This window comes from Lampetra fluviatilis, chromosome 5 (assembly GCF_964198595.1).
Source record: "Lampetra fluviatilis chromosome 5, kcLamFluv1.1, whole genome shotgun sequence".
NCBI classification, from domain to species: domain Eukaryota; kingdom Metazoa; phylum Chordata; class Hyperoartia; order Petromyzontiformes; family Petromyzontidae; genus Lampetra; species Lampetra fluviatilis.
The window spans coordinates 15061421-15080036 of NC_136279.1; the positions used below are offsets into that span (position 1 = coordinate 15061421).

The window sequence follows — 18616 nt, forward strand, 5'->3', positions numbered from 1 at the left end:
AGCCATCCTTCAATCCACCAAACATGCTCTTCCCAATACAGTGGAAACCCGTCATGCCTTACTTTGACAACAAATTTCATATTGTCAGAATGCCCATACCCAAAACTGCTGTTATAGCCGCCATAGATTTGCGCATTGAGTTTGGTGAGATTTTTGGCGTTTGCTTAATTTTTTTTTAGATAAATGGGTCTTCCATCCCCTGCCAACGAGACACTGAACGTTGAAACCGGGCCAGAGTTCACTTGCGACGTTGTTCGTTCGTGCCAAGAGCCGTGCGTGCGGCTGACGGGATGAGTAAATATACTCTTAGGTTTTTCGGTAAAGTCACGTAGGTAAAAAATAATCGAAAAAATAATAGAAATAAAAGAAAAAAATCACGACGTTTCGGAGGCAACACAAGTCTCCGTCATCAGGTGGGACCGTCACAGCTACCACCTGATGACGGAGACTTGTGTTGCCTCCGAAACGGCGTGATTTATTATTTTATTTCTATTATTTTTTCTATAAATTTGTATTATTTATTTTTTACCTACGTGACTTTACTGAAAAATCTAAGATTATGAATCCTTGCAGTCATGAAAGCTTCAAATCTAGAAGGGACGAGTAAACTAACTCTTGTCACGTGTGGGACAGGAGGCGGATTGCGTGAGACCGGGCACCCATCCAACAGCATCCTGCCCGAATCATCATTGGCCACGATCGATCCACTTGCTGGACGGATCTCCCCTTCCCCGCGACCCGGAACCCGTCGCGATCCCGCGATGTTATCGATCCGACGGCGTCCACACAGTTCCTCCCGCACGCGGAATGATTCACGACAATGATTGATTATTTTCCGTTGCTCCGTCTCCTTCCTGCGCGTGCGCTCCCACGTGACCGGCTCGCAGCGGCAGCGGCGGAAGAGGAAGAGGCGGAGGAGGAGGCGGAGGCGGTGAGCGACGCGGAGACCGCGAGGGACGACGAGGAGAGAGACGGTGAGACACGGGGGGGGGGGGGGAGAGAGAGAGACGAGGTGGGAGAGAGACGAGGTGGGAGAGAGACGAGGTGGGAGAGAGACGAGGTGGGAGAGAGACGAGGTGGGAGAGAGACGAGGTGGGAGAGAGACGAGGTGGGAGAGAGACGAGGTGGGAGAGAGACGAGGTGGGAGAGAGACGAGGTGGGAGAGAGACGAGGTGGGAGAGAGACGGTGAGACACGGGGGGGGGGGAGAGAGACGAGGTGGGAGAGAGACGAGGGGGGAGAGACGAGGGGGGAGAGAGACGAGGTGGGAGAGAGACGGTGAGACACGGGGGGGGGGAGAGAGACGAGGTGGGAGAGAGACGAGGGGGGAGAGAGACGAGGGGGGAGAGAGACGAGGTGGGAGAGAGACGAGGTGGGAGAGAGACGAGGTGGGAGAGAGACGAGGTGGGAGAGAGACGGTGAGACGAGGTGGGGGGGGGGAGAGAGACGGTGAGACACGGGGGGGAGACGAGGTGGGGGGGGGGGGAGACGAGGTGGGGAGAGAGGCTGAGAGAGACGCCGTTACGACCCGGGGACGGCGACACTGAGACAGAGACTGGGAGAGACAGAGACTGAGAGACAGAGACTGGGAGACGTCAGAATGAGTGGCGAGATGGGAGTCGGAGACGAGGAGGTGATGATGATGATGATGGTGGGAGATTGCGAGAGGGACAAAGGGCAAGAGCGACGGACACACGGGACAGGGAGGGACACGCCGAGTGGGAGACGGTGAGACGGACACGGAGGCCCAGATGTGGGAGACACAGGGGGATAGGGACAAAGGTTCATTCCGTGAGTGCCTTTGGAGTATATAATGTGCCCATGGTAAGCGTGCGTGTGAGTGATGTGTCATGGGGGTTGAGTGCCATGTTGTGTGTGTGTGTCTTCTGTTTCGACACTTAATGTGGCCTTAAAAGTGCCTTAAAGCGAACATGGCCTGGCACAGGCGCCGTGGTGACGACACCGCCACTTAGTGGCGAATGGCGGTTGTTGAGCGGTTTCACGTTGTGTGTGAGTGCTGTGCCATGTGGTGTGAGTGCCATTGGGTGTATGTGTGGCATGGTGTGTGTGATGTGACATGGGGTGTGTGTGCTATTTGATGTTGTGTGTGAGTGCTGTGCCATGTGGTGTGAGTGCCATTGGGTGTGTGATGTGACATGGAGTGTGTGTGTGCTGTTTGATGTTGTGTGTGAGTGTTGTGATATGGTGTGTGTGTGTGCTGTTTGATATTGTGTGTGTGTGATGTGACATGGTGTGTGTGTGTGCTGTTTGATGTTGTGTGTGTGATGTGCCATGTTGTGTGACTGCCATTGGGTGTGTGATGTGGCATGGTGTGTGTGATGTGACATGGTGTGTGTGTGTGTGATGTGACATGGTGTGTGTGTGTGCTGTTTCACGTTGTGTGTGAGTGTTGTGCCATGTGGTGTGAGTGCCATTGGGTGTGTGATGTGGCATGGTGTGTGTGATGTGACATGGTGTGTGTGTGTGTGATGTGACATGGTGTGTGTGTGTGCTGTTTGATGTTGTGTGTGTGTGATGTGGCATGGTGTGTGTGCTGTTTCACGTTATGTGTGAGTGTTGTGCCATGTGGTGTGAGTGCCATTGGGTGTGTGATGTGACATGGAGTGTGTGTGTGTGCTGTTTGATGTTGTGTGTGTGTGTGATGTGCCATGTTGTGTGAGTGCCATTGGGTGTGTGATGTGACATGGTGTGTGTGTGTGCCGTTTGATGTGTGTGTGTGATGTGCCATGTGGGTTTCAGTTTAATTTATTTGGTGTAGCCCTGTGAGCCATTCGGCTCTTGAATCGGGTGCAACCGCAACAAACAAAACAACAAAAACGTTAACAAGAAAACATCTGAAAGTGACTATGCGCAAACAGAAAAATCCAGGAAAAAACTGCAAAGTCTTCCAGAAAAAAAGCACCGTACATCAACGCTGTGCAAAAAAAATTCAAACAACAACAACCACAAGACAACTTAGATTAAAGCCATCATTCTAACTCAGTACTACAACAAACAAACATGACCAAACCAAAACACTTTTCGAAATCACCAAAATAAAGCCATAAAAGCAATGTAACAGTGAACATAGGAACTGTGACCGAAATTTCACAATAAACGACAAACAACATGTACTACCAAACCCTGTAGCCATAGCTGGCTGCATGAGTCACTCCACAACAGCAGGAGCATCAGTAGGAGTATCAAAAATTTTAAAATGCACCTTTAAAGATCAGCACACTAAATCAAAAGACAAGATCATACGTTGCAACGGTCATCCGGAACGAAAACATTTGATTTTAGGCCACTGAATAGCAGTGGCAGCTAGGGGGGTACAACTCCTCTAGAGCAGTTTTGAGTGAAGATCTCATATAGGGGTGTAGGGGCCACAGATGGGGCATCATCTCGGTCTGTCAACCCATGGCACATGTTGGGTCTGTCCCGTGACCTCCAGTCAGCGAGCCTTCGACACTCCACGTGGCCTCAGAGTGCACCTGGCCTGGCACAGGCGTCGTGGTGACGACACCGCCACTGAGTGACGAATAGAGTGAGTGTTGTGTATGTGATGTGCCACGCTGTGTGTGCTGTGGGTGTGAGCAGATGTCGCCACGGAGGTGTGCCAAGAAGATGGTGCCGATTCTCCAGTGCGAGTGGGGCACCTGTGCATTTGTCTCCTCCAGCATTGAGGTGTTCAGCAGCCACGTGGGCTCCCACCTGCGTGCCCACCTATCCCAGATTTCCACAGGTGTGGGGACGATATATTTTTTCATTTGATAGACATGTGACCTTGTTCAGTCATTCCTGTTACCGTGTGGTTGTTTCTTGATGGCAAATTAACAAGGATGTATTGTCATCGCAAACAGTACAGTTATGTCAGTTGCGAACCCGACTGCAGTTAACAAAGTGCACACGCGCACGTGTGTTGTGTATGTTATTTATGTGCACAGCCATGCATACACCAGTGACGGTAATCTGAACCAGTCCTCAAATGAGTACTCGGTGTGGTAAACATTGCCACTGGGGAGACAAAGGCGGCCGGACATGGTGCTGCCCGCCCACCCCTTCTTGTGCCGTGCCAGCCCCTCAGAGGGTTCACCTACAGTACTTGCCCCAACAGTCTAGTAAGGCTATACGGGGGGAACTTGTCTTTGTGTGCCTAGGCGAGGTGACCTGCCTGTGGAGGGAATGCGGCTTCACAGCATACGAGGGTCCGCCCGAGTTAGAACGTCACATCTACTTCCACGCCTTCCACACCAAACTCAAGCAGCTGGGCCTGTTCGTCCTCGATTCGTGCAAGGCAGCCATCCCCTCGGTAGACCCTGCTGCCGACGCTTCGTTGCCGCAACTGCAGGAGGAGGCAGCGCTGCTGCCTGGCGGCGCGGGCGACCAGGGCGCGGTGATGCGGAGCGTGCCGAGTTGCGGCCTCGACAGCCACACGCGCAACCTCGTGCCCGAGCTGCCCGACAGCTTCAAGTGCCAGTGGGATGGCTGCGAAGTGAGCACACACACACACACCCACCACGAAGATGCTCTGTGTAATCTTAACAGACTTTTGGGACCGGCAAGGTACACGAGGGGGTGGGTGGCCAGCACCATGCCTTTGGCTCCCCAGTGCCGCTGTTTACACACTACACCAGATACTAATTTAAGGCTGATTTGTCGTAGGGGAGGCCCACAATTCAGATAATTGTCACTTGTGTTGGCCTTGAGTGGGAATCGAACCCGGGTGACCGGGTTCGTAACGCAGTCCCCACTACTTATATATACTGTACTATATATACACACATATGCTGTACGCTTACAATCGCATCGCATATCATAAGCGGTTAACCAATTGCTATGTGCGTGATCCTATTAATCTATTATTTGATGAGCTGATGCCCAGTTTCATTGCCTTTGCTATGTGTACATTGCGTGCGATATGCGGTGTGTACGTGTGGCATGCGTCCCCTGCCTCTGTCTGGTGTGTATTGCAGAGTAAATTCTCTCACCCTGAGTGGTTTTACCGGCACGTGGATTCCCACACAGAGAAGTTCAAGCAGTCCGGCGCGGTCAACACTGACGGAGGTTCTATCACCTGCCTTTGGAAAGGTTCGCTGTGTTGTATATGTTGGGTATGAAAATTTTGATATGTTGTATGCGTGCGTGGGTGAAATTATTATGTTGTATATGTGGGTTATGAATATTCAGTGAAAATAATAGTAATCAAATGAAATTTGGCCAAATGTGTAATTATCCGGAAATATGTTAATTTATGTAATTATGCACATTTAATTATGCCAATTCGAGAGGTAATTGTAGTAATTATGCGAGTGGGTGTAATTATGATGATGCAAGTCGTTATGATAACCAGACCCCGCCTCGGTGACGAGGGTGGGTTATCGATCGGAATACGGCAATTAATCGTATGCAGTTATGCAGGTGTGGTGTAAGTATGCAAGATTAACTTAGATTAACTCGGCATCGTTGTCTAGGTTCGTCTCATTCTCGCTTATCTTTAGGTCCCTGGTTCGCCCCGTTATCGCTTTAACATTTACTGAGTATGTGTTAGTGTGTTTATTAAGGTCACCAAGTTCAGATCTCAACGCAGAAGCAGATCTTATGCATAGACTTCAGGAAAGAATCACACAACCACTTCTGTATTAATCAATTTATTACTAATTCAACCTCAACTATGATATAGTATGCGAACTCTCAATCCCGGAACGTCAACACGGCATCAATACAGTATCATCAATGACTGTCTGATTTCACTTGACAACGGCGCATAGATCCCGCATAACGCGATGGTTGTTAGTGAGAGAGAGAGTCGTTAAAACATGCAAATACTATGCTAAGAAAACCTTAACGTTAATGAATGAAAGATACTTGAAAGATTATACGGCGATAAAAACACAATCAAAAACAGTTATTATTCTTAAAGGCACCAATCTCAACAGATACATCGGCAGGTTATCTGACAACAGAATGGCTCGGAGTAAAGGCCTGCGACGGCGCTCCTTTTCCGAAGATCGTTATCTTATCAAGTTTACTAATTGGGGACCAGATCACCTGATAAGGATCTGGTGGGCCACCACTCCCCACGTGAGCGTTGCTCGGCGGAAGGAGGTGCCAAGAATCAATTCGTATTGATGGATCTGTTGGGAATTTATGCCATTAAGAGTACAGCCCACTAAATATTAAAGATAAAATTACGAATACTCTTATAAACGACGGATGGCCATCACTCGGTCGTTGGGATGCCTTCACAGCCACGGACGGCTTATGGGTTCGAGTGGGTTTGAGTGGTAAGAGTTGTCTTCAATAGTCAGTGTTCGGAGTCGGTTCTTTATGTCAAACAGACGCCTGGTGGTCGTGTGGTGAGGGGGCAGTGCGCGTCATACGTATTAGTCGCTCCTCTGTCGCCGTGGGGAATTTGGTTTGGATGCTCGGTCGGTAGGTGGCGCCCACAGCTCGCTCCTGGCGTGCAGTGTTGGGTCGTCACCTCGTCGCCAAACCGCGACGCTGGCGGCCAGCAGAGGGACCTCCGACTCGGCAGAGGTTGGGCTGTCGCGGCCGAGTTGAGCTGTCAAGCGGGTCTTGCCCGCCTGCAGAGGAGACGGGGAGCCGCTTGAGTCGAGCCCCGAGAGCCGTCTGAACTCGGCTGAGTCCCAGAAGCTGAAGAGTCGAGCCGACCCGTTAGTCGCAGCTCGTCCTTGAGTCGACCCGCTCGGTCGAGCTGATGAGTCGAGCCGACCCGCTGGTCGAGCTCGGCTGGTGAGTTGACCCTTCTGGTCGAACTCGGCTGGTGAGTTGACCCTTCTGGTCGAACTCGGCTGATGAGTCGAGCCGACCCTTCCGGTCGAGCTCGCTCATGAGTCGACCCGTTGGTCGCACTCGTGATGAGTTGACTCTCCTGGTCGAACTCGGCTGGTGAGTTGACCCTTCTGGTCGAACTCGGCTGATGAGTCGAGCCGACCCTTCCGGTCCAGCTCGCTCATGAGTCGACCCGTTGGTCGCACTCGTGATGAGTTGACTCTCCTGGTCGAACTGATTTCCAATGCTCAGAGTCCTTCTTTTTATGCTGAAAAATCCCTTTGGGTCCTGCCCACAAGGCGGGGTTTTCTTTTGATTTACTGTGTCAGGATCTGTCCGTGTGTAGGTGTGTTCATGTGTGTGTCCGTACGTCCGTGTGTCCTTGTGTGCATCACCCACGGTATTTTCCGTTGTCATACTCCCTCCATAAAATCCATGAGCAAACAATCAGATGTTACAAATTGCCTCGAAGTCGTCTCTCTGTCTGGGTGCAATATTATCTCTTGTCTGGCCTTCTTCATGAACCAAAACACAGACGTTACAAATCGTCTCACAGGCGTCTCTGTCCGTGTTGCACGACCTGGAGGGAGGGGCACACTCCCTCCGATCCTCACAGCACACAAAGACATGGTTAAAAAGTTTTAAATTAACATTTGTCCCTTACCATTTCCCAGTTATGATTCTGTATGTAACCTCAGGTGTGTCGTTTCCCATCGTGGTGCTTGACCCAAGTGGAGGTGCCTCCCCGAGCACATACACACTCCCATCCCGCGCTGCGGGGATACAAAGACGGCCGGGATCTCCCTTTCTCTCCGACCCTGGGTTTAACATCGCTCTTTTATTATGTATTTTATTTCGACCTGGTGGTGATTTATCCCGCTATCCTGGCTTTTCATAAGTTTTACTTTTGTCTTTTCATGCATAGGCTTATTATTATTAATTTATTTCCGATATCTTAGGTTAAGGGGTAAGTTTCTTGATCCTAGGAATTCGTATTCCTTGGTGTCTGCATGGTTATATAAGCGGAATGTAGTTTACGGTGAATAGCGTTAACATTGATGTTATGTACGATATTATGTATTGTGATGTTTTTAACTTAACTTGGTCAGGGCTTTCCTGACATGAAGTTGCATTTCATAGCCTCGCAGGTTTTTGCCTCACTCTGTCTCTGCTCGCCGTTGTTGTTGCTGTCCAGCTGACGCCGTTAACTCAAGGCCTCATTAATTTCCGTCACTCCTTGTAGGTGAGGGCGGTTGAACCTTGGAGTCAGTTCTGGTTTTTGTCTGCTTGCTTTTCTGATGTCCCCTGACCCCGGGAGTTATTATTCCTACTTTTATGGCCTGTCGAAGCCCGACTCGCTGTTGCTGGCTGGTGTGTTGTTCCCGGCTTTTTTGCTTACGTTTGCAGTTCGCCGTGCTCTTAATTTCCTTCCCTCTTCAACCTTATATCGACTATTCGCTCCTATCTGGGTGCGATTCAATTTTGACTTAGGAAGGTTCTGATTGTCATATGCTTTGGGTCGAGTTGTATATTAAAGTATGGAAATAACATTTCATATTGACTTAATGATGGTGATGGTTCAGTAGGCGTAACTTGTGGCCTGGTTTAATTGGAGTGGGTGTGAATATCGATAACTTTAGCCTATCCTGTTGTTAAATTCCGACTTTAACGTTACTTTAATAGCAATACAGAATTATTGAGCTTTTTGACTTAACTAGGCGAACGCGAACTCCTGGTAACCTCCGCAGCCTTGTTATTCAGCTGAGCCTGCAGCCTTGAGAGAGGCACAACACCCTTATTCTCGTCTCACTGTGGCCATCCAACCTTCTGCTCTGGGAGTGTTATTCTTAATTTCAGGTCAAAGGCCCCCTCACGTTCAGCCGGGCAGGGTTGTTAATCAGCTCCCTCCCCTGTGCACACAGCGTTGCTGACCCACTTCATTTGACCACTCACCCTGGATTTATCTTCCTTGAGACAAAGTTGCAAATTCTGTCATCCCAGCCCTCCTCCAGTTCATCACTTAACAACACCTGGTGTTTTGCAGTTTGCTGCGCTTTGGGGTGTTTTCATTCATTATATATCAAGTAAAAAGATAATATATAAAAATATCAAGTTTGGAAGAAGGGTTAGGATACAACAGCTGCTCACGCGTGTGACCCTGTGTCCCATTTGCTCTTTGCCCATGACCTGTGTGTGTGTCTGCTCGCGTGTGTGTGTTCAGTGTGTCGGACGTGGTGCTGGCCACCCTCCCACTACCTCGTGTGCCATGCCGGCCTTCATAGGTGCTCACTAATAGCACTTGCCCAAACAGTCTGTTCAGGCTATACGGGAGATCTTTGTGTGTTGGGAGCGGTGGGTCAATGGTTCATGCACTGCGCTAAGAACCCGGTGACCCGAGTTTGATTCCTGCCCACGATCAATGACAGTAGCGAATATTTGAACCAGTCCTGGGTCTCCTCTAGGTCGACTGCCTTAAATCAGTACCTGGTGCGGTGTTTAAGGATCAGCACTGGGAAGACTAAGGCGATCGGGCGTGGTGCTGGCCACCCACCTCCTAGTGTGCCGTGCTGCCCTTCATAGGTGCTTGCTAACAGCACTTGCCCCAACAGTCTCGTTATAGGTTATACCAGAGATGTTTGTTAATGTGTCCTGCTGCATTGGATGTTTTCTCGCGTGCTCTGTCATGTTGTACGGTGGATGTCGTGTTCATTCAAAACAATGTCCACACATGTACAGTTCATTATTGTCAATCCATTACTGGATGAGGGGCTTCCCACACCGCGCAGGTTGTGGGGTTCATGGGACTTACTTTTCCACGCTGGTAAATGCAGGTTGGTGAAGGGTGTAGATATAAGTACGTATCTATGTATGTATGTTGAACTTCTTTAGCACTGTGCGTAGCCAACCGTGCTAATCTAAGGTGTGGGAAAGTACAGTCCACAAATGTATTTTTCTGCACTGCCGATAGATTGCTAATAGTGGCAGACACCCCCATAACCTGCTTTCTGAAGAAGGGGAAATCCCCTTCTTAAAGGTCATTTGTCCGCGCCAACTATCGGTTAAGGAAATTTATTTGATTTTATATTTTTTTGTCTATTTGTGCACCGTTTTCGATTTCCTCTCACGTGGTTGTTTTTAGTGTGTTTTGTATTTTGTTGTTTTTGTGGTGAATTCTATTTTTTCGTTGTTTTGCTTTGTTTCTGTTATTACTTTTGTAATTTTGTTGACCCAAGCCACTCTTGCAAATTACACTGTATCCTGTATTTTAAGTTCTCACCTGTTAAACAAAATAAATCAAACTGTAAGCCACGTCCAGCGTGATGCGACTGATGATGCTGATGGCATCCTCAAGCCCCACCCATTACCTCCCGTTCAGCGGCACATGCGGGAACTGCTTTAACATTTATTGAATTTTTACAACTACAGTCGTGTTATCTGATTAGTTAAGCAATTGAACCGATATTTGATCGCGTAATCCATTGCTTTGAAAAAAAGGTAAACATATCCGTTTGTGCAGATGCATCGTTGTTGTTGGGTTCCCCCTTTGCTCTCTCAGAATGCGAGGCCACGTGCCGCATGCGCTTCCGCCTGTGCGAGCACTTGCGCTCGCATACGCAGGAGAGGGTGGTTGCATGCCCCACTTGCGGAGGCATGTTCTCCAACAACACCAAGCTCATCGACCACGTCACACGTCACCAGACCAACCAGGGTAACGAACGCAACAGTCTACCACGTAGCCCTGTAATACTGCTACCGCCAGTGTTGTTAGCAAGTGGCTATTAAGGCCAGCACGACGCCCAAGTCAGTTAAGGGTAGTCGGGCACCGATCCTGAATATCTTAGTTTCCCTGCTGTGATTCCCAGTGCTGATGCTCTTGCCCCACGGCGGCAGGAGGGTGTTCAAGGCTGCTGAGTCAACCCGTGTCGGTGTAAATGCATGAATAGGCGAATGGTACCAGTCTAACGTCAAAGTAGAGTGAGTATAATAAGCTCTTTTTAGTCATGGGCAGGGATCGGAAGCCTAAATTACAAGAAGAGCCATTTTTTTAGAAATCGGTAAAAACTCAATATTTCAAGAGCCGCCAAGGCATGTGATTACGAGACGGTGGTCCTTAGTAAGTAACATCACGCAGCATCCCTTAAAGAGCCGCATGTTACCGACCCCCGTTCACGGGGGAATTGATCTGCAAAACCTGAAGGGCAATGGAAATCGTGGCACTACAAGCATGGTGATGCGATTCTGTCGAGTGCAAAGACAACAGAGAAGCAGCAGTGGTAACTTCCTTGAGTCCTTCGGCTTTGGGGCTCCCAAGCTCGTTGAGCTGGTTATTTGAATACCATCTGACCCAGAGGTGCTGTCGTCACGTTTATTGATGCCATAGAGTAGACGTATCATCCAAGTGCAACAAGTAGAGTAAGGGTTGAGTGGTATTTGTGGTGTTTTATTTGCACATTGTACTTTGCTATGGTGTATTTGCAAGTGGTATGTGTGCTGTGGTGTGTTGTGTTGGTGAATTGTGTATGTCGGTGAGTGGTATGTGTGTTATGTTGTGTGATGATGAGTGGTATGCGTGTTATGTGATGGTGAGGTGTAAGCGTGATGTGTTGTGTGATGGTGAGTGTTATGCGTGTCGTGTGATGTTCGAGGTCCTCAGCCAGTCGTGGAAATTCCACATTCCTATGATGAGGACCAGCCTACCTAGATGATAACGACTGTTGCCCTTCTTAAAGTGGTACTAGTATAGTGCATGTACTGCTTGTTGTTCTGTGGAGTGTATGGGTTGTTTGTAGTGGGCACGTGTGCAATAGTAAGTTGTTGTGTGTTCACGATGCAATGTCATTGACAAGGTGATGCAATCTTAATGTGTACGTGGTGCATGCTTGCAGTGGCAGTATTTCAGTGTTCCCACTGCTCCAAGAACTTCACGAGTGAACGGATCTTGAGAGACCACATGCGACACCACAGTGAGTTTTGCACAATCGCCACCACCAACGCAGCATGGTTCTCTTTAAAATGCTGCACCGCACACATCACATACACCGTCACATCTTCGAGAGCCAATGAAAACAAGGCACACCAACTCAAAATATACCACCACAATCACCACCATGTATAACCACTATACAGAGTCGTTACCACACACCACTCCACTTTGAAGCACCAATTATGGCTTCGTCATTGAATGCAAAATGCATGAACTCCACCTCTCACAATGTCACTCAACCCAAGTCGGTATCCGTGAGAGTATTTTGAAGTTCATTTTTTAAACTCCTTACAGAAGTATTTAAATACATATTTTACCATCTAGGAAATATTGACTTTGTATTTTACTTTGGCAGAAGAGAGGCACTTTTGTGCTCACACCTAATTCCCCAACCACCAAGTCTTAGATTGTCTCACGTTTGCTTCTGTGCCTCCAAACCTACCTTGCGAACAGCCTGAGCCGCATGTCTTGCGTTGGTCTCCCGGGTTTTTGCGTTCCGCCTGGTTGCGTTCCATTTCGCTCCCATGGGCACTTTGCTTTGCTGCCCTCTTCTCCCTGTGCCTAACCCCTGCCCCCACCTCAGTTCTCCAGGCTTCACCCCCTTCTTGTTTGAATCCTCTATAAAGGGGTCTGCTTTACAGACCGGATAGAGTAAGTGCAACCCTCAGCATCTATTCTTTGCTGTTGTGTGCAATGTGTGGTAGATTTCATTGCATGGAATGTGATAGGCATGTGTTTCTTCACCCCATCCATGATTTTATTCGCACTCAGGATCACAGTTTGTTTAAAAGAATTACAGACAGACCTCGCTTATTGCTCAAGATACGTTACTGGAGAAGTGAGCGCAAATAGAATCAGCACTAACAGGGGTCCGACAGCATTATTTCTTATGCATGAGCAATTTATGAGAGCTTCATTGCAGTATCCGTAAGAGCACAAATAATAATCCAGGTAGAAAACATGTTATATATATTTCAAAAAACTAATTTATTTTCACGTCAGTAAATATTATGTACTCTACTCAAGTGCATTCTACTGTACTTCTAAAGGCAGCGGTGGGAGACGAGCTTGGGGGAGCTGGTGCTCTCCCCATCTGAGTTCTATTAGTGATGCCCTCAGTCGACATTTCTGTGGTGAGGTTTCTTTTAGGTGGAGCCTCTGAGACTCTATATTGGTGTCGCGAGTCCTCACCTGGATAAATGTACTGTAATAAAACTGGAGTGGGAAAAAAAAATCGATATTTGTATGTAACCATGGCCACGAATTGTAATAATCGAATTGCGCGTGGTGGAGTGCTGATTGGCTTAGGGTGTGCGGCATCTCTCATTGGCTGAGCGAATGTAAACAAAGTTGGTGGTGGGTGCATTTTATCGGCCGACTGGCGCTGCGTGTTCTCACTCAAAAGCGAGTTTGGATTTTATTTTTTTCGTCAAACAAAAAATTCTCCAGGACAAAGAGCAACATCACGATTCAATGTTCGACGGGGTCGCGCTATGCAAGATCTGCCTCTACATACTTTTTTCTAATTTGTGCTGTCTCGTATTGTCTGTACTGTCTCATAACATTTCATATATTCTTAGTCTAATTTATTTTCTACTCTTAGGTTTTTTCGGTAAAGTCACGTAGGTAAAAAATAAAATTAAAATTAGTAAAATAAAAATCACGACGTTTCGGAGGCAACACAAGCTTCCGTCTTCAGGTGGAACCGTCACAGCACACTTGCTGTATCAAGTACTTTACCGTCACAGCATGCTTGCTGTATCAAGTACTTAACTTGACACAGCAAGCGTGCTGTGGCGGTTCCACCTGAAGACGGAAGCTTGTGTTGCCTCCGAAACGTCGTGATTTTTATTTTACTTTTATTTATTTTTATTTTTTACCTACGTGACTTTACCGAAAAAACCTAAGAGTATGAATCCTTGCAGTCAGGAAAGCTTCAAATCTAGAATTAATTTATTTTCTCATCGATACCCTCTTGTTTTGACCATATCACTCGTGCCGTCTGTGCACTGGCTTCGTTGTTTAACTTCGTGTGTACTGTCTTGTTTCCACTGTCTTGTTTGTACCGTCTATCCTGATTGTACTTCTAGTTTTTTCTCTCCTGTTAATTCCGATCGTTATTCTAATGGGAAATGTGGATAAAATGTCCACGCCTTGAAGAACATTATTAATATACACAGTTCTGCAATTGTTATCCTGGGTGTTAAAATATACCTTAACTGATGTCAATAATCGATCATCAATGACTCAATGTTGATGTGTTCATAAATAAAATACTGCCTTGAAAGAAATGATGTAAAATTGGTGACGTCTAGGGCAATGGCCCTTCTTTGTAGCACGTAAATGAACTGCTGAGTCAGTGGATCGTTTCATGCCTAACGTGACATTTGATATCCGTGCTGTCTGGTATTGAATGCAGTCAACCACTACAAGTGCCCTTTCTGCGACATGACATGCCCGGCCCCATCTTCGCTGCGCCATCACATCCGGTACCGGCATGAGCCGGAGAAACCCTTCCCCTGCTCGATGTGCCAGCACGGGTACGGTGCCTGCACGCACTATCGCATAGTTCACTACACGCACAAACACATTTCACATGGCACATAACCAGCCATGTTAAGCATTGTAGTTCAAATCCTACGATGAAAAATATACACACATGCATTAAGCTGATAAGTATCTGGGAGGCTCAACCAGGGCACATGGTGAGTTGGCCCCACTTGAATATGGCTACATCCACTCAACCACTCGCCCCATCCAGAGAGTAATGACCTCTACGCACCTTTCCATAACGTTTGCCCAGCCGACTGCTCATAGGCCCTCGCACATATCTGCCAACCCTACCCACAACCCAGATGTTGAGCATGAGACTAGAAAATGTTTACCTGGGACAAAATCCAGATTCTTACAAATGCTTTAGAACACCAGGACTGCCCCACCCAAAGCAGAATGTTTGGTCGCTTTACATCTACAACACTCACAATACACACATTGTATTGTGCACTGCACAGTATTATCTGACAATATCTGTCATGCCATCGCAGATGGAATTTGTGGCTTTCGCTGGGTTTGGTCAAAATGAGCATGTGGCAGCTGCCATTATTTAAATTGTACTGCATATGATGATATAAACAGTACTTGGAGAAAATCCATGGGTTAACACATAAAAAACTGCCCTATAAACCTGGCGGCCCGAGTTCAAATAGCTCAGCTAATACCATTGACCAGTACCTCATTGGTGCTGGGCCTCCCCTAGGTCCACTCAGCATAGAATGGTTAGCTCGTACGGTATGTAAACATCGCCACTTAGGGAGACAAAGCCAGCTGGGCGTGGTTATCGCCACCCACCCCCTCTTGTGCCGTGCCAGGTTTTATAGTTGCTCGTTAATTGCACTTGCCCCAACAGTCTGTTAAGGCTATATGGGGTATCTTTGTATTTGTGGTGTTCTGCGGGCTGATGTGGACGCCGTGCCCGGCTCCGCTGTGCGTGGGCGTAGATGTAAGAATCAGGCAGACCTGCGTCGCCACATGGAGACGCACTCCACTGGGAAGCCCCACATCTGCGATGCGCCGGGGTGCGACTTCACCGCGCGCACAGTCAACACCGTGCGGCAGCACTACCGGCGCGTGCATCAGGTGAGCAACAACCACCAGCTCTGTGAAAAATAACCGCAATAACCGCCACAACAACCGCAACCACCACTGTGAATAACAACAACCACAACTGCTACAACAACCGCAACTGTCAATAACAAACGAAACTGCCACAACAACTGCAACCACCGCAGTGAATAGCAACTGCAACAATAACCACAACAATCGCAACCACCATTATGAGCAACAACCGCAAGAATAACCACAACAATAGCCACAACTTCCACAACAACTGTAACCACCACTATGAATAAAAACCGCTACAAATAACCACAACCAGCGCCACCACTGCGAATAACAATGCCAACAACCACAAACAACCACAAACAACCACCAGCATGAATATCATCCTCAACCGTGTCATACAGCGCTAATAGCATCCACAGCAGGCAGCAACCACTAAACACAACACAAACAACAAAGAATGCGAGTTGGTACGTACAAACACAGCCATTTTGTCAATCCACTGCCAGACCAGGCCTCCCTATGCCATGCGGGTCATCGGGGGGGGGTTATTTGACCATACTTCACCACGCTGCCCGGTGCAGGTTGGTGAAGGCGAGGAGCGTCGGATCCCGGGATTTGGAGGACACGCCATGTTTGTCGTCACGCTGTCCCCCGTTGCTGTGTCCCCACTGTGCTCCAGGGTCCCGCTTGTGCCTCGGCGTGCCGCTTGCGTCTCGATGTGCCGCGTGTGCTCCAACATGCCGCGTGTGCTCCAACGTGCCGCGTGTGCTCCAGGGTACCGCGTGTGCTCCAGGGTACCGCGTGTGCTCCAACGTGCCGCGTGTGCTCCAGGGTACCGCGTGTGCTCCAACGTGCCGCGTGTGCTCCAACATGCCGCGTGTGATCCAACGTGCCGCGTGTGCTCCGGTGTGCAGGGCGCCGCGGCCGCGTGCTACAAATGCCACTGCTGCGAGAAGGCCTTCTCGCGTGGCAGCACCCTCACCAAGCACCTGCGCGTGGCTCACCGCTTCCGCTGGCCGCCGGGATACCCACGCTTCCGGTACTCGAGCTGCATCATCTTCTTTTAAAGATGAGCCACAGTCATGCGATTGTGGCCGTGCAACTCAAACTATGGACCACGTAGTAAACCACTGTAGTTCTGCGCTCCTTCAACGGAGGAGGAATAGCAATGCTACATGAACTCTCTCCAGAAGCCCTCCCGTCCTGACGAGCACACCTGGACATTGGCATCCAGCTCCTAAGCATACTGCCATACGCAAGAATAGAAGACCCTTGCCTACCACCCACACACCTCCATACCAAGAGAAAGGATCCCCCATATAGCCTCAACTGTTGGGGCAAGTGCCTTTAGATAGCACCTATGGAGGCTGGCACACGAGGGTGTGGGCGGCCAGCACTACACCCGATGCGTTTGGTCTCCCCAGCAGTGATGTTTACACATTGTGCCAGGTATCTCTTTTAAGGCAGAGCCAAAAGAGGAGCAAATATTTTTAAGTAAAAATACATTTTGACTCGTGCAAGAAGTCTTCTGTGTATGATGATGTTGTACAGTAGGTGGTGGTAGTGGGTGTGGAAGCCTTCATCCAGCAGTGGATTGACCATGGCTGGTGATGACGACGATGGTGTGTAGGTACCAGGAGCACGAGGACGGGTACCGGCGCGTGCAGCTTGTGCGCTACGAGACCGTGGAGCTTGCGGAGCAGCTCATCAAGGACTGCGAAGAAGAGCAACACCAGCAGCACATGCAGCAGCTGGAACTGGAACAACAGCAGCAGCAGCAGGAGGAGACAGAGCAGCTGGAGACAGAGCAGCTGGAACTGCAGCTGGAACTGCAGCTGGAATTGCAGCTGGAAGAGCAGCAGCAGGAGACGCTGCAGCAGACGGAATAACACCTGCATTCGCAGGAGACTCAAATGCTGTCATATCCAGAGGACCTAAACCTGCATTGAATTGACCAATAGTCAACATTTTAACTTGGAATTTTATTAAGCCCTATAAGAATGAATTACTTTTATTGACATGGCTGGTGTCTTACGCGAGATGAAAGAGCAAGTGTGGGCCAATTTGCGATCCCAGATTTTAAGAACCAAACACACCAATTTTACTGCACGTTAACACTTTGTAATGCAGTCTTGTTACAACGTATTTCACGAATATCTTTTTTATGCAATGCTTTGTTTGTGCTGTAATTTAAACCCATAATAAAAGTGTCACCTTTTGTAGCAGAGTCAAGCATGTGAATTGAACACACCCAATTGAGGAAAAGAACTACCTAACCGTGTGGCGTCAGATCACTTCCACATTAGTGGGTAGTGATGTTAGAGTTGACAATCGAGATGCTAAGAAGTGCACAAAGAAGCAAGGAGAGATGCATGTGTTACATTTATGATCCTTATGGCGGTACCCCGGGGTACCAAATAATACAAAAGGGCCGAGGCAATTAAATGTTATTCCTGAGACACTTTTTTCCAGGGGTGTACTTAACTCCACGACTGGGGTACCAATCAATCCGAAATCAGTGCTACTTCGTGATGTCGAAATGCAGCAAGGACGATTGCGCTGAAACCCTGAACGCTCGCGGTACGCACCGTAGTGGTGCATCGTGTAGAGCTCGTCGAGATGAGTCGATTTCCGCATCGCCGACCAACAGACTCAAAATTACTGCATCACGGACATTATGCGAGAGACAGAGTATTATGGTACCCCGGGGAACCGCCATAAGGTTCATATACCGAGAGGAACACATGAATAAGGCTGCGATGGAGGAGATGGAAAGTCATACCTCCATCCTAGTTGAGTCCGCTCAGCTCCACCGTCCCCCCGACTGGGCCAGCGCGGCCGTGAAGTCAGCGGATGGCGTGGTGCACGCGCAGTGTCGTCAACAGGGGGCCTTAAGTTGCCACCGCATGGCAGGAAAAGCCACGCCGGTGCACAGCCACAACTTCTGGTGCTCGGGCTCAGCACCTCATGATACAGCTATCGTGCTGTGACTGTTCCACCTGAAGACGGAAGCTTGTGTTGCCTCCGAAACGTCGTGATTTTTATTTTATTTTACTTTTATTAATTGTATTTTTTTACCTACGTGACTTTACCGAAAAAACCTAAGAATATGAATCCTTGCAGTCACGAAAGCTTCAAATCTAGAATCAGCACCTACCGGCCAACCTTCCACGACGTTGAAACAGACCAAGATGCCACTGGCACACACGAGTGCTGC

General features: G+C 48.6%; 1 protein-coding gene across 3 annotated transcripts; it reads left to right on the forward strand.

The window, feature by feature from the left end:
* Nucleotides 1–668: 668 nt before the first annotated feature.
* On the forward strand, nucleotides 669–17619 carry HINFP (histone H4 transcription factor). Of its 3 annotated transcripts, none has more exons than XM_078856904.1 (10): nucleotides 669–974; nucleotides 3600–3744; nucleotides 4160–4494; nucleotides 4976–5090; nucleotides 10351–10503; nucleotides 11681–11758; nucleotides 14198–14318; nucleotides 15276–15414; nucleotides 16314–16438; nucleotides 17030–17619. In XM_078856904.1, exons 2-10 carry the CDS (start codon nucleotides 3600–3602, stop codon nucleotides 17286–17288), a joined length of 1470 nt encoding a protein of 489 aa, XP_078713030.1. In that variant the 5' UTR covers nucleotides 669–974; the 3' UTR covers nucleotides 17289–17619. The 3 variants fall into 3 exon arrangements, with proteins under 3 accessions (XP_078713030.1, XP_078713032.1, XP_078713031.1); XM_078856906.1 differs by lacking the exon at nucleotides 669–974 and adding an exon at nucleotides 1504–1727; XM_078856905.1 differs by lacking the exon at nucleotides 669–974 and adding an exon at nucleotides 1710–1790.
* Nucleotides 17620–18616: the final 997 nt, after the last annotated feature.

Excerpts from the sequence above, each read along its gene's own strand:
- HINFP (XM_078856904.1), top strand. The coding sequence starts at position 3,600 with ATGTCGCCACGGAGGTGTGCCAAGAAGATGGTGCCGATTCTCCAGTGC. Across the intron at positions 3,745-4,159 it reads CCTATCCCAGATTTCCACAG|GCGAGGTGACCTGCCTGTGG; the intron begins GTGTGGGGACGA and ends TTGTGTGCCTAG. Across the intron at positions 16,439-17,029 it reads CCGGGATACCCACGCTTCCG|GTACCAGGAGCACGAGGACG; the intron begins GTACTCGAGCTG and ends GATGGTGTGTAG.